At 35.0% G+C, this 16,079-nt stretch overlaps 1 protein-coding gene across 3 annotated transcripts in view; it reads left to right on the forward strand.

The window, feature by feature from the left end:
* Positions 1 to 16,079, forward strand: part of LOC150106935 (dual specificity tyrosine-phosphorylation-regulated kinase 4-like) — a 285,443-nt gene that overhangs the window by 232,082 nt on the left and 37,282 nt on the right. For all 3 annotated transcript variants that reach the window (XM_090393383.1, XM_090393382.1, XM_090393384.1), the window contains exons 2-4: positions 1,996 to 2,530; positions 4,377 to 4,540; positions 4,634 to 4,770. In XM_090393383.1, coding sequence (XP_090249509.1) covers positions 1,996 to 2,530; positions 4,377 to 4,540; positions 4,634 to 4,770 — 836 coding nt within the window. The remainder of the gene's footprint in view (positions 1 to 1,995; positions 2,531 to 4,376; positions 4,541 to 4,633; positions 4,771 to 16,079) is intronic.

Genomic DNA, 16,079 nt, shown 5'->3' on the forward strand with positions numbered 1-16,079 from the left:
GAGAGTCTGCTTACGAAAAATAGATCTCTCCCATGTTTCAAGCTCCTTAGTAATGATTCTCGTGTGGTTGCCGGGATAAGAATAGCACAAATGCAAATCCATGCGTGTCGTAAGAGGCGACTAAATTTCGAGAGTTTTGTTCTCTCAGGTTTCTTTCGGAATTTCGCTCCCGGTGAGGGAGGGGGGAGTTTGATTTCGGGAGGCTTGCCCAGGAGTGCATATGCATATTTTGAGTCTCTGGGAAGGGTGTCCTCCTGCACGGTCCGCTGTGGGGCTTTGTTGGTGAATGCTTTTCCCTGGAATATGAGCGGTTTTGCTCGGTGGTGGGGGTTCCCCATCACCGAGCGGAGCCAACGCTGACTTGGACGGTCTTTCGGCCACTATGGAGTGGTCTAGGGATCGTCCTAATTTTTAGAGTCGGCTTTACTTAAACATAAGCCCCCAATGTAGCTCATGCATGTCGAACGAGGTGACTAAAATGGGTATCCTGGGAGGGTAATAGATGGCAATGCTGTAGCCAATGAAGTTCTAACTGAGGCTCGGCTATTGCTGTTACCCTCTTACCATGATCAGAGCTTTAATAGCTCAATAACACCTTATCCTTACACTGTCCTCTACAGATAACGGGGAAGATGAAAAGCATTCTTGCTTCGTCCATCTAGTCAGTCCTTTTAAGGACTTCCTTAGTACTGAGAGTTTTTGCTCTCGTAAGTTTCTTCCGGAATTTTGCTCCCCGGTGAGGGGGCAGAGTTTGCCATCGATAGCGTTTTGAGTCTTAGATAGGGGAGGGGATGAGGTGCTTTCCGGCGTTGTCCGTATGGAGCCGTGTCAGTGGGTGCTTTTCTCTGGAATATGAGCGGTTCTGCTCAGTGGGGGGAGGGGGGGGTGAGCCTGTCACTGAGTGGAACCAACGCTGAGTTGGACGATCTTTCGGTCACGCGTAGAGAATGGTCCGGGTGATCGCCTAATTTTTAGAAAGACCTTTACTTAAACAGTGTCTCTGGCAAAAACCAACCCGTTTGAAACAGCGCTCAGGCCAGTAAAAACTTTAAAAATGGACCAATAGGAGGGGAATATATGGACGCTTGGACAGAGCGATCATATGTCTTCCATATGGTCCTCGCTAGGGCAACTCGTAAATGCCGCCGAGTGTATTCCTGTAAGCTCTGTGGTCAACTTTTTTACGAAACTTTCATTGTTTCTAGATTCGGATTTGAAATGATGCTGCATTTCATATCCACTTGATTGATATAAATTTTATTAATAATAAATTATGGCTAATTTTTCCCGTATGGAATTTGCTTAAAGACTAGTCACAAATTGGATTTAAGAGTTTTGGGGGATTTAAAAATTTCTAATCTAATAAAAAAATTATAATGGAGGTGTCTAATATTTTTGCCACTCAGTATACACACAGTAGTGTAATAAATAAAGTTATCTGTTTTTTTTTATTGGTAGGAGAGAATAAAAACTCAAATTAATTTATTTTCAATATAAATGAGGATGTTTAATCAATTTTTCAAGCATTTTAAACAAAATTCAATCTAACGAAAGTATTTACGTGCAAAATGCTCGCGAAACCAACACGAAAATTCGTTTCCGATAATCTTGCACATTAGCAGGCTCAACACTAAGCATTTGCCTAAAGATGTCAGCACTTTCAAATAAATTACGAGGACGGACGAAGTCTTGAGATTCTCTCCTCAGATATTCCTTATAAACGTAAAAGTTAATGAAAACTAATTGTTCTTTCTGCACCGCTTTTATCTAATTAAGGTTTAAGACATTATATTGAAGCAATTAACACTGTCATTTTTGTTCGCAATGATGAAAAGGAAGATTTTCGAATTTTCCATGTGGCGCCATCTATGGCTTGCCTAAGAAATCAACGACTTATGCAACTGATAATTATAGTCTCTGCATATTTTGTTTCTATTATAAAAATTAATAATTATTGGAAACCAGTGAAATATATTTGTTTGTTTTCTTTGGCAGAGTCCTTCTATATCTCACAAGGACCCAATGACGAGGTTAGGAAGGGCTTTTGTGAAGCATTTACAGTTTACGAAATCGAGGCCGATGGCTGCATTGGCATCTCTCACACAAAGACTGTCTCGAGGCAGTGGCCTGTCTCTTCTTGACAAATCTACTAGTCTTCCTGCCATCGCTTCCCACAGAATCCCTAGGTCAAGATCGCATCAACGTCAGAGCAGTGCGGGACATGCCTCAGCTTGTCATGTACAAACTTCCGGTCCGGGTACTTCGTCACTTCCTGTCCTCACCAAATCTGCCAAGTCGAACAGCGAGTATTCGCTGTCCGCGCAGGTCGAAACCGAAAACCAGAACAATGTCGACCTTCTCACGGACGGTAGGAGGAGCGAAACTTCGGTTAATAAAGTGAAGGAAGGACAGTTAATTGACTTCACCACCGACATCACGCCAGTGCTGCCCTCTAGGAGGAGAACGCCCTCTCCAAAACTGCCAGTGAGGTTTGACTCGTATGGAAGGAGGCTCCCGTTAACGCCTAATGGTAAGTAAACGTGATCGTTCTGATTACTAATTTCACTTTTTTGTGGAGGTTTTTGTAGATGTAAAATCCTCTAAATGTTATGCACGTGACCATAAGGAAATTTAATGAAAAAGAGCTGGCATGTTTAGCTTTGGACAGGGCGAGATACGATAAGCATTAGTTCTTGGGAAAACACGTTTAAACTTGTTTATCTACATGGTATGATGATCTCGACAACTGCTGACAAGTTGTAGAAATATTATTACATGCAATTGATTTATTTTATTTTTAATTTGCCCTGCTTTCAAGTGTTGAATCAATGCATTCATATAACTGAACATGCTGTTAAAAGCCACAGAAATCATAACAGATAAAAAAAAAAAAAAAACCTATACTTATTTTAGTTTTATTTTTTTTTAATTTAAAGGATTATTTTGCTATAAAACATATTATATATATATATATATATATATATATATATATATATATATATATATATATATATATATATATATATATATATTAAATATCATTGCATTTTATTAATTGAATGCACTTTAATTTTATGATAATTTACAAATTATAATAAAAAATGAAGCTTGTGCTCCGAATCTATTCTGTTGTCGATGTTATTAAACCTTTTTACAATTTTGCATTAAAAAAAATTGTTCGAAGCCATAATTTGCTGATGTTAATTCACTCATTACACATTGGCATTCTTTCTCATTTTCTCTGTGGAATTTCTTAGTACAATAAATAGTAGACAAATCGCATGCCTTACTATCTCTCACGTGACCATTACTTGAAAAATGTTTCAATGATTAGTTCAACGATGTAAATTGTCAATAAAAGAACTTTCCAAGTTCATAATATGGTTTCAAAAGAAAATTATGTTTATTATCTATTTTATCTTGATACTAACTTTAAAATTTTCTTTTATTATTTAAAATATTTACGATGTAAAAATTAATATTTTAGTAGAACTCAAATTTTTATAGTTTACATAATATTTAAAAATGCACCGTTTTTATTATTTATTAGTATAAATATATAAAACTTCAGCTGTCTTATGTAGAAAATGTGTGTGTGTGTGGGGGGGGGGAAACCCATCATTCGCTAACAATCCTGTAATGGTTAATTTTGCAAATTCAGCTCTTGGATATATTTTGAAAAATAATTTCGCAATTTCAGCACTTGTATATATTTATTTATGTATTATATTATATATTTATATTTATTTATGTATTATATTATAAAAAATTAGAATCAGATGGTCTTGTCCATTCCTTTTCTGGTCTACCAACTGTAAGTTAATTCCTCGATGGAGTTTGGGTTCGAATTTTGTTCCCTTCTTAAATTAAATATTTGTATTCTAATATTCATTGGGAATCGTTCTTTTCTGGAAGATATGTTTAATTAGATTTCTCATGTTTTCCCATATTTTAGCATTTCATTAGAAATTCCATCAGTTCCAGATGATTTCATATTTCGCAATTTTGAGGTGACTGATTCTATTAAATTAGTATTTATTTCAGTCATCTGTGTTTACTGGCTATGGTATTTCAGACATTTTTTTAATTTCGTCTTGGCCTTCATAGACTGCAGGATGGTGAAATGACACAGATCACCGAACAAAATAATTCAATAAAAAGATTACATTAGACACTGTAGTATTTCAAACATTGCTCCAAAATATTCCTGCATCACTGCGTGAAATATTTGTCAAAACTTTACGTGTCCCTTAATTATGTTTCTGCTATATATTTCATTACAGTTTTTGAACTAAGATGAACACTGTGAAAAATATGTTTTTTTCAGAAATTTGATATCACCGCAATAAGAACTCTTCCTTTTTTTAATGCTACAGAAGTCATCGTGTACTATGGGTCGAAGTTGAACGGTTTCGAGAGGGTGGAGGTCAATCAGTTCCCTGAAATCTGGTATCTGGGTCTAGAGGCAAGCAAGATTGAAGGAGAAATTAAAGGTGCACAAAATTGTGGCTATGACGATGAAAATGGGTCTTATATCAAGGTAAGAAGACATTACAGTTTGCCTCCGTTCAATAGGCAACTGAATTATGCTAATAGATGGCGCTACATTCTTTACACTGATTTGTTTTCCTAGGTACTTCATGATCATATAGCGTACCGTTATGAGATCCTCGAAGTCATAGGGAAAGGATCGTTTGGTCAAGTCATCAGAGCATTAGATCATAAAACTGACCAACAGGTGGCGCTGAAAATTATAAGGAACAAAAAGAGGTGAGTAACAGTTTCCCATTCAGCTATAAAGGCCGAACATTTTTATTCTTATTTATTGCAATAATAAAGGGAGAATTTATTATTTCTTTTAGACCATCTCCAGAGTCGCTTCCACTATGAGAATTTCAAATACATGCGCATGTCTGGTATGAGATATGCTAATATATCTAAGATATATGATCACCATATTATGTGAACCGACGTACAGTGGCGCCATGTCGATTTATATATTAAGATTTATATTAATATAAATCATAAAGAACTTAAAAATCTATAGATTATAAAAATGGTTTGTTCAAAATATCTTAACATTTTATTAATTTAATGGAGTTTAATTTTAGAATAATTTACCACGCTACACCCTTTTGTAATTTATGTTTGAAAATTATATTTTTAAATCCAGTAAGAATAAGTGATAAGATATTATATTATTTATCTTATTAAATATATTGTATTATTTGATTGCTTTATGAAAATACTTGTAATCCACGTACCAAAACTGTGGATACTTGTAATTCATGTACCAAAATTGTGGATATATATATATAACCAAGTTATTTTATAAACTTGGTTATTTTAACTCCTAATCCCAAGTATGTAAACAATTAAGTTTGCGCCTGAAACAGAGTTCAAGTCTAAAGATGGTACAACACCAGAGCAACTCATTGTAAAGGTGGGTAAAGCTCTGATCATTATTCTTAGTATTTTCCCATAATGTAAAGCACATCTCACTAAGAGATGTATATTGCAATACATTATGGGTGGGGTCACTACCCAGACCGGTTTCAACCTTTTTTGAGGTCTCCTCAGTGAGACCTCAAAAAAGTCCTCAGACCGATTGAAACCGGTCTAGTTAGTGACCCCACCCATAATGCATTGCAGTATTCATCTTCTAGTGAGATGTGCTTTACATTATGGGAAAATACTAAGAATAATGATCAGAGCTTTACCCACCTTTACAATGAGTTGCCCTGGTGTTGTACCATCTTTAGACTTGAACTCTGTTTCAGGCGCAAACTTAATTGTTTGCATACTTGGGATTAGGAGTTAAAATAACCAAGTTTATAAAATAACTATATATATATATATATATATTTTTTTTTTTTAATGAAGAATTGAATTACTAGAACCGCGATTTAAGTAAAAAGGTTTTAATATAAAAACACTACTAGTTTCGCCCTGTAACAGCCTTCTTCAGGTGACATTATAAAAGAAAGAAAAAACACTAAACATTGAAGGTTAAAAGACTATGAACAACATAGACAGTGTCTATACATAATTAGCATGAAAACGTTGTAGTTGTATTTGAAGCTGTTCTTTCGTTTGTTGCATTGTTGGGAGAGTGCGTGCTTGCAGCATCACGTGGACGCCAGTACATGATTACAGCTGAATGACTATCTGGGAAGTTGTAGCTTAAGTTGTTATTTAGATGAACAGGATTGAAGATGATTTCTCTAGATTCCACGATTTTTCTCTCTATTTCGTCACTGCAACGGAAGATGTTAGTAGATTTTTCCCAGCAGATTTTGTGACTTTGGTTTTCATCATTAGGATTAGCCGAGAAAAGGATATGACTTGATAATGCACTCGCTCGCTGTCTCTTGTAAGTAATGTCTCTCATGTGTTCTTCCATACGCAATTCGACAGATTTGTCTGTCTGTCCAAAATAAGGAATATCACAATCACACAATATTTTATATACACCAGGGTATTTGAGTTGATGATGAGAAGGGTTTGGGTGGCTTATTAAGAAATGGATCTTTGGAAGTGGAGTGAACAAGGTTCTGATATTGTATTTTCTTAGAACTTTTGCTAATTTATGTGAAACAGTACTTCTGTAAGGAATAGATATATTGCCTTTGAATCTATTTGTTTCTTCTGAGTGATGTTTAGGAGGATTAAGAAGGAATTTTTCAATGATTCTCTTGGAATATCCATTAACTTCCAAAGAAGTTTTCAGATGGTTTATTTCTGTAAGAAGTTCATTTCGGTCATCAAGAAGAGAACGAGCTCTATGTCCCAAGGTGGAAATTATTCCAAGCTTATGAGGAGGGAAATAATGGGACTAACTGTGCAGATATCTGTTGGTATATGTGGACTTTCTATATATCGATATTTTGAGTTTACCAGAAGAGTGAGTCAGTTTGACATCAAGAAAAGGCAAGGAATTATTCGTTTCAAGCTCGGCAGTAAACTTAATACTTTGATGTCGGCTATTCAGATGTTCTAGGAAAACCATAAGGGATTTATGTTCATGGCTCCAAACAATGAAGACATCATCCACATAGCGTTTCCAAACTTTAGGTGTTAAAATAAAGGAAGAAAAATGCCTTGTTTCAAAATCCTCTAAGTAAATATTTGCGAGTACAGGGAATAAAGGATTACCCATAGCCAGGTTACACATTGCATCAGGTCCTCCGGTTACTTCAGATTTCAAGATAATATATACAAGCAAAATCATGGACTGGCTATGGGTAATCCTTTATCTCCGGTTCTTGTAAATATTTACTTAGAGGTTTTTGAAAACAAGGCATTTTTCTTCCTTTATTTTAACACCTAAAGTTTGGAAACGCTATGTGGATGTTGTCTTCATTGTTTGGAGCCATGAACATGAATCCCTTATGGTTTTCCTAGAACATCTGAATAGCTGACATCAAAGTATTAAGTTTACTGCCGAGCTTGAAACGAATAATTCCTTGCCTTTTCTTGATGTCAAACTGACTCGCTCTTCTGGTAAACTAAAAATATCGATATATAGAAAGTCCACACATACCAACAGATATCTGCACAGTCAGTCCCATCATTTCCCTCCTCATAAGCTTGGAATAATTTCCACCTTGGGACATAGAGCCCGTTCTCTTCTTGATGACCCAAATGAACTTCTTACAGAAATAAACCATCGGAAAACTTCTTTGGAAGTTAATGGATATTCCAAGAGAATCATTGAAAAATTCCTTCTTAATCCTCCTAAACATCACTCAGAAGAAACAAATAGATTCAAAGGCAATATATCTATTCCTTACAGAAGTACTGTTTCACATAAATTAGCAAAAGTTCTAAGAAAATACAATATCAGAACCTTGTTCACTCCACTTCCAAAGATCCATATCTTAATAAGCCACCCAAACCCTTCTCATCATCAACTCAAATACCCTGGTGTATATAAAATATTGTGTGATTGTGATATTCCTTATTTTGGACAGACAGACAAATCTGTCGAATTGCATATGGAAGAATACATGAGGGACATTACTTACACAAGACAGCGAGCGAGTGCATTATCAAGTCATATCCTTTTTTCGGCTAATCCTAATGATGAAAACCAAAGTCACAAAGTCTGCTGGGAAAAATCTACTAACATCTTCCGTTGCAGTGACGAAATAGAGAGAAAAATCGTGGAATCTAGAGAAATCATCTTCAATCCTGTTCATCTAAATAACAACTTAAGCTACAACTTCCCAGATAGTCATTCAGCTATAATCATGTACTGGCGTTCACGTGATGCTGCAAGCACGCACTCTCCCAACAATGCAACAAACGAAAGAACAGCTTCAAATACAACTACAACGTTTTCATGCTAATTATGTATAAAGACTGTCTGTGTTGTTCATAGTCTTTTAACCCTAAATGTTTAGTGTTTTTTCTTTTATAATGTCACCTGAAGAAGGCTGTTACAGGCCGAAACTAGTGGTGTTTTTTTTATATTAAAACCTTTTTACTTAAATCTCGGTTGTAGTCATTCAACTCTTCATAAAAATATGTATGTTAACCGAGTTAATGATATATACTCTATATATATATATATATCATTAATTATCCATATATATATTATCCATATTTAAGTTGGCTTTAAGAAGTAATGTCGTATTTGATTGCTTTATGAAAATGCCGTTCATTTTCCTTGACTGATATTTGTAATGTCGTAATTCAAGTGTGTGGAGTGAATTTATCTGAAATGTTTACCGTATCCGTTGCCAGGGCTCTAACTGGACATGTACTTCCTTCTACAGAATCAAACGGTAACCAGCATACATGATACGAAGTGAAATTTCAATATCCCAAAAAATTGATATCCACTATGATAGGAATCACGGTGAACCTTAGTTATCTCGATTAATAAGAATGTTACAGTGCCGGCACTTGTCCGGTGCTATCATTCCAACATTCTGTTAGTTACTTCAGCGTCAAACAGCCATATTAACAGAAAAAATATTTTACTATATTTGATATACTTGATAGTAACGCAAAAGGATTCCCGACCAAACAGCGAATCCTGCCATCTACTTTGCCAGATCGTGCCTGGACGATAAAATCAAGGCTATAGTGAGCACAAAAACTACTGAACACTTGCGGAATGGTGTGATCCGCCAAATCCAGTTGTTCCACTCTGAGAACAGGGCCAGAGAATAGAGAACAGCAGGGTGAGAGGGTTGATTATTCCACCTGAATAACCTTACAGTTTTGTGTAAGGAGTGAGTGGGTGGATAAACGTGTAATAATTGTCTTATTTCACCAGTGATGAGTAAAATTAATTTTTCAAAATTCTTAAAATACTGTATTAAACGTCTTCACATTATCGCCGGAGATTGTGACCAAGTGGATAACACTGCTGCTCCCAATCACACCGTGGGGTTGAAATCGCTACATGTTAGTTAAAATCTTAAGGTGGAAGATGTGCTTCGGTGCTTCGTGTGAGACAACATTCTGCGTATTGGTAATCTGAAGCACCTTGAAAAAAGGTTCCTTGTTTGGTCATAAAGAAGGATTTTATTATTAGTTCAATTATAATAACTATTAAAACATATAAAATTTTCATGGATGGATGGAAGCCACATAAAAAATTATATTATTTTATAAAAATGCATTTAAAATTGTTTATTACTCTTCGTCGATTTTTCTTTTTTTTCAATATTAGCTCGAAATAACTTAATGCTATCGTTTAAACAGGCTATTTTGCGCAAGTCCTAGTCTCCTAGTTTCCATGGTGATTCTGATGCAGTAGAGAGAGTGCAAAGGACAGTGTTAAAAATGATATCAGGATTGTGGAATACTGATTATGAAAATATATTGAGAATTTCTAGGCCTCGGATCCTAGCAAACAGGAGAAAGAAGGGTGATATGATTGGGACTTACAAACTTCTGAAAGGGTCATACAGGTTCAGTTGATGGAATGTTTCATTTTTTGGAGGGTGTGGAAAGGACAAGAGGGCATCCTTGGAAGCTGAGAATGAAGGCCGCCAAGAAGGGGTGAGATCTAGACTCAACATCCAATGAATTGCCACTGGATATTGAGTTTGCACAGTGTAAATGAATTCGAGAATAGGTATGACAGCTGGTGTGTGTAGATGTGGTTTCCCTCGATGAGTCCATGACTTCCTGCAGGTCTCTGTTAATAATAATAATAATAATAATAATAATAATAGTGTCATCTGCTTTTCGTCTATTAAAGAAATATGCCTTTACTAAAGTTATAATGATCAGAGAGCAGTAAGGCCATAAGTGTCCTACAAGTTCTATTCTTAGCTTATACATTTCTGATGATGGTGAGAGGATAAAATTAGCATGTTTTTGTCTGTGTATGTAAAGAATATAAAAAAGAATAATTTTCTGGCTAGATCGTAAAGCAGTAATATGGTAGTGTGATATATTATTCATTTTTATTAAGTTGGATAAGTGTCTCAAAGTAGAATTTATGTTTACAACAAGTTTGTTAAACACATAAAATTCTTAATTAAACCATGTTCAGATATCAAAGAAATGCAAACTCAAGGATATGACCATATTTGAATACTTGGAGCGATGGCTACTATAATGAGCTACATAATCTCTCAAGTATCGCTCTTAATATAAAGTACATTTTCAGGAAACATATATTGGCTTTCATTATAGTCAAGAAAGCTCGTAACGGTTTATTTATTTATAAATTAAATATATATATATATATATATATAGTTTCCATGGTGATTCTGATACAATGGATAGGGTGCACAGGAGTACAATAAGTAATTACCGTGTTTTTCGCCTTATAAGACGCACTTTTTTGTACCTAAAATTTATCCGAAACTTTGCATGCGTCCTTATAAGGACTGGCTTAAAGGAGCGAAGCAAGAATGCTTTTCATATTCCCCGTTATCTGTAGAGGACAGTGTAGGGATAAGGTGTTATTGAGCAATTAAAGCTCTGATCATGGCAAGAGGGTAACAGCAATAGCCGATCGTCATTTAGAACTTCATTGGCTACAGCATTGCCATTCATTACCCTCCAAGGGTATTAATCACCGCATCTCACGGTAGCTTCTCACTCACTGCTCGGATGCGTCCTATAAGTCGAATGCGTCTTATAAACCGGTGCGTCTTATATAGTAATGTTTTTTTATGTATGAGCAGTTACGGTGTGTATGATCGGTTTTATGTATGATTAGTTTGAACAGTTGTACGCTCGTTAACGCTCACGCATTTAAACTAGTAATCAGTACATTATTATGTTTACTTTTTTTTTATAACCCATGGATTGTACGAAGCATAGACATATGCGTGCATTGTAGTTTGATTGAGTACCCAGAAAAGATGACAAGAGGGCATCAGAGTGGCACTTTGGGCCTTCACCTACAGAAAAAATGGTACGAACTTGGAGGAAACGAGAGCAGCAATTAATAGAGCAAATTCTAAAAAAAATAATAAATAATAAAAAAAATCTCCGTAGAAAACTAGCAATATGACCAGAAAGTGAAAATGAATTAAAAACTTGGATAATGGATCAAAGAAGATCAAATTGCTACAAAAATGGTTTGGTTATTCAACGAGCAAAATTATTGGCAACAGAAAGAATTATCATCGATTTTACAAGGTCGCCATCATAGTGCTTTAGATTTATGAAGAGAAATGATTTACGTATGCGTGCAAAAACGAAAATATCAAAAATAATCACAGATTCATCATAAATGCTAGAACATAAGACAATTTTAAACTTTCACAGATAGCTCATATGGATGAAGTGGCTCTGAATTTTGATGTGCCCTCTATGAAGACTGTTGAATCCAAAGGTCAAAAAAGTATTGTTAAAACCTCTGGTCACGAAAAAATCCACTATGCTTGTAGTCCTGTGAGGATGGAATAAAACTGCCACCTTTTTTTTTTTTTTTAAAAGAAAACCAATGCTCAAAGAAAAAGTTCCCGAAGGAGTTTACATTGATATTCATCCAAAAGGATGGATGGGTGAGGAAGGGATTGAATTGTGGATAAAGAAGGTGTGATCCGGACTTTTTGGCAGTTGATGTCAGAAACCTGCTTTGTTAGTATGGGATCCGTTTTAGATGCCATAAAAGCGAAGCTGTCAAGAATGAAGTTCACAAAATGAACACAAGAATGGCTGTAATCGCAGGAGGACTCATCTCCACGCTTCAACCTTTACATGTATCGATAAACAAACCATTTAAAAGATTTATCAGGGATAAATGGATCAGTTGGATGCAATCTCCAAATTTTGAGGGGAAACATCTACAGGTAGGAGAAAGAAGGAAACAATTTTGCAGGTGTGCGAATGGGTCTTCATGGAATGAAGTGAAAACCCGAAATTATTATGAAATGTTTTCAAAAATGTGGCATGAGTAATTCCCTTGACGGTTTCAAGACATGGCATGAAATAAGTCATGACTTATTTCTGGTGATGAATAAAATTCAGAAAATTTTGAGAGTGAAGATGAATGAAGATTTGAAAAGAAGATTAATGAAATTTCTAAAAAATATTTTCTTTATATTATATATATTTTTTGTATGTTAAATTTTTTTAATGATCTGATGATTTTTAAGAATAACTTTTTTATCTAATAAATGGTTAATACATGTATTAAAATTTAAAATTAAAAAACATTAATATTTACATGAAATATTTGATGCATAATTCGTGTGTTTTATACAGCGAAAAAACTTTTTTTTTCTAAAATTTCGAACATGAAAAATGCGATGCGACCAATACAACGATGCGTCTTATAAAGCGAAAAATACGGCAATTCTTGTGTAGTTACTTCATGTGTTTAATATCAAAAAATGAGTATTTTATACATAATAATAAATATTATTATAAAAAACCACCATGGAATCAAAGACTCATCGTGGGAGGTTCACTATTATACACACAGTTTATCGTACCACGCCTTAAATATATTTACTGTATCTGCACTCACCACACTCTCGGGCAATCCATTCCAACCACTCATGACACTCTCCCGGCAAAAAACCTGCTCCTCACTCCCTTGCTCACACCCTCCTTATACAACTTCCAGGAATGACCCCCTTGTTCTCTTCCTATCTTCACCCATTCGGTACAAAACCTCCCCGACATTAATCTGGTAATAACCTCTTAACAGCTTATATGTCCCGATCATATCTCCTCTCCTCCTATCCACAAATTTCTGCAAATTGCATCTTATCAATCTATCTTCATACTCAACATTCCAGAAACCACCTTAGTCAATCGTCTCTGAACTTTTTCCAACACATCTTCATCTTTTTGAAAACCATGTGACCAAATCTGTGCACAGTAATCCATATGTGGCCTGATCAAAGCCACATATGGATGTAGAAGTAAGGATGTTAAGGGCACCATAACATCCTTACTTTTACAAATCAGTGCCCTTCGCATCATTCCCATTATCGGCTGTGTTGTCCTCACAATTTTAGTAACCCTCCCCCCCAAAAAAATGTAGGTCCTTGTCTACAATCACTCCCAAATCTCTCATCTCGTCTACCACTTCGAAGATATTTCCACCGATTTTGTACTCCACATCCCATTTCTGCTTCCCATATTTCAAGACCTTACCCTTTGCAAGCATTGAATTGAAATCTCCACTCATTTACCCATTCATCCAATGTATTCAAGTCCTCTTACAATGCTACAGCATCCGCTCTACTCCTGATAGCTCTCCCCAACTATGCATTATCTGCATATCATCATTCAGACCTCTCCTAATATCATTTACATACAAATTAAACAGCAATAGACCCAAAACAGATCCTTGGGGTACACCACTAGTAACTTTCCTCTTCTGGGATATCTCTTCTTCATAGACAACACGTAATATTAACATACTGTTTAGATAATATATTATATTATATTATTTCGGTCCTTATAAGGACTGGCTTAAAGGGGCGAAACAAGAATGCTTTTCATCTTCCCCGTTATCTGTAGAGGACAGTGTACGGATAAGGTGTTATTGAGCAATTAAAGCTCTGATCATGGCAGGAGAGTAACAGCAATAGCCGAGCCTCAGAACTTCTTTAGCTACAGCAATGCCATCCATTATTACCCACCAAGGGTATTGGATTGAATGAAACAATTAGGTATATTATTAAAGCTCTGATCATGGCAGGAGAGTAACAGCAATAGCCAAGCCTCAGTTAGAACTTCATTAGCTACAGCATTGCCATTCATTACCCTCCAAGAGTATTGGATTGGATTCACCATCTTAGAATAGAAGAGCATGTTATTGTTTTGTAGGTAAACATCAAAATGGTGTATTAATATATTTTGTTTTTTGGATAGTCAATAATAATTTTCTAAAGCTCAAGTAATAAATTTATTAAACTAATATCGTTAAATTTTTTTTTATTTAAATTATGGCATAAGTTGTCTTTTATGGCAAATATCACTTATAACCATCTGCAGACGACTGTTTAATCATAAATAACGTCTGTCATAAACAGACCATCTGACAGAAATAAATTTTAAAAAAATTGTCGTTTACACTGCCTATGTAGTAAAAAAGCAGGAATGTAATAAATAAAAAAAAATATTTTATTAATTATTGGTAATCGAGAAAGAGAAAAAGTGATTATACAAACAAATTTCTGTATTTGTTTAGATTTTCTTGTAATAATAATAATAATAATAATAATAATAATAATAATAATAATAATAATAATAATAATAATCTTCCAGATTATTGTGGAAACATGCAATAATTACTGAGTGAAAGTAATTAAAAATGGTGGAATTATTATGTCATTTCCGTTTTAGCCAACAACAAATCAAAATTATTTTCATTATGGGTAATAATGAAGTGGAAATAACGACTAAAACTTCTGCTTTTTTTTTTCAAAGCACGAAGTAATGGACACCTTTTAATTACTATTTTTAAATGGGTAATTGTATGTAATATAATCGTTTGTTGTTATGACCGTCGCCCATTTAATTAATTAAATCTAAATTTAACTATTTTAATTTATGGTGAATGAGAATATCTCCATTTCTGCCTACCAGGCAGGGGAAATTTTTGCGTCGTTTTTTTTTTCTTAAACGATAACCTTGCCAAGATAGTTTATTATTATTATTACTTTTAATAAAACAGTAAATGGAGATAGTAAAAGTTTCGATGAGCGGTGGATCAAAAATAAGTACTGTAGAATTATTAGTTTTAAAACTGATATTCTTTGTATATTTAAAAGCATTCATAGAGAAACTGTGATTATTGCTAACACTTAAGTCTCGATTCCGGTCTGTGTTTCTGTGAGTTTGTATTTCTTCGGCGCTTTTAAGTCATCCATTTGTAAAAGAAGAAAAAAAAAAAAAAAGCAGAATAAAAGGAAATGTGAATCACATTAGTGATGTCTTCTGGCACACAGAACTTGACATTGGAGTACAGGCACGCGCATGCGCCATACGTTGTCTCCAAAGTCAACCTAATTCCGATATCGAACAGAGTAAGGAAGGTCACTGCCAAGGTTACAAGTCTGAACGGTTTGTATAGCATACCCACGACAAGCGAATCAATGGGACGACGCGATATTAAGGGAAGTTCTCCCACTTTCTTGAAGGAAATAATAAATTAGATTGTACTCTAGCTGAAGGAAGTGAAAGAAAGTACTAAATTGTACCACTCTGGACGCTCTACAAAAAAGTAAAGAAATTAAAAGAACACGGATAGCTTTAACATGGGAAGTAAGAATTCGAGCTTCTTTTTTTTTTTTCGTCTGGACGTGAAAAGGATGATCAGAAAGTTCGCGGACTTATCCCAGATTGCTTTCTCATTTATAATGAACTGTAGTCTTTCCAAATATATATGTTAGGTCGCGGTGGATTGAATTGGTTGGAACAACTAAAACTAGTATATTTATGTGCAATAATTGCATGTCACCTTTTGGATGGCTTACTTTCCTCCCAAATGAAAAAGTCGAGTTTCCCGGAGGTAAAAATCTGGCCACCATCGGATGAGACAGCTAAGTTACCTTCAGTTGAAAAGTCCTTATAAATGAATTCGAACTCAGATCTTTCCAACCAAACTAGCGTCATGCAAACTAAATTGTGTGTGTTTT

This window comes from Typopeltis vanoorti, chromosome 5 (assembly GCF_054136105.1).
Source record: "Typopeltis vanoorti isolate ZY-2024b chromosome 5, IOZ_Tvanoo_1.0, whole genome shotgun sequence".
NCBI lineage: Eukaryota > Metazoa > Arthropoda > Arachnida > Uropygi > Thelyphonidae > Typopeltis > Typopeltis vanoorti.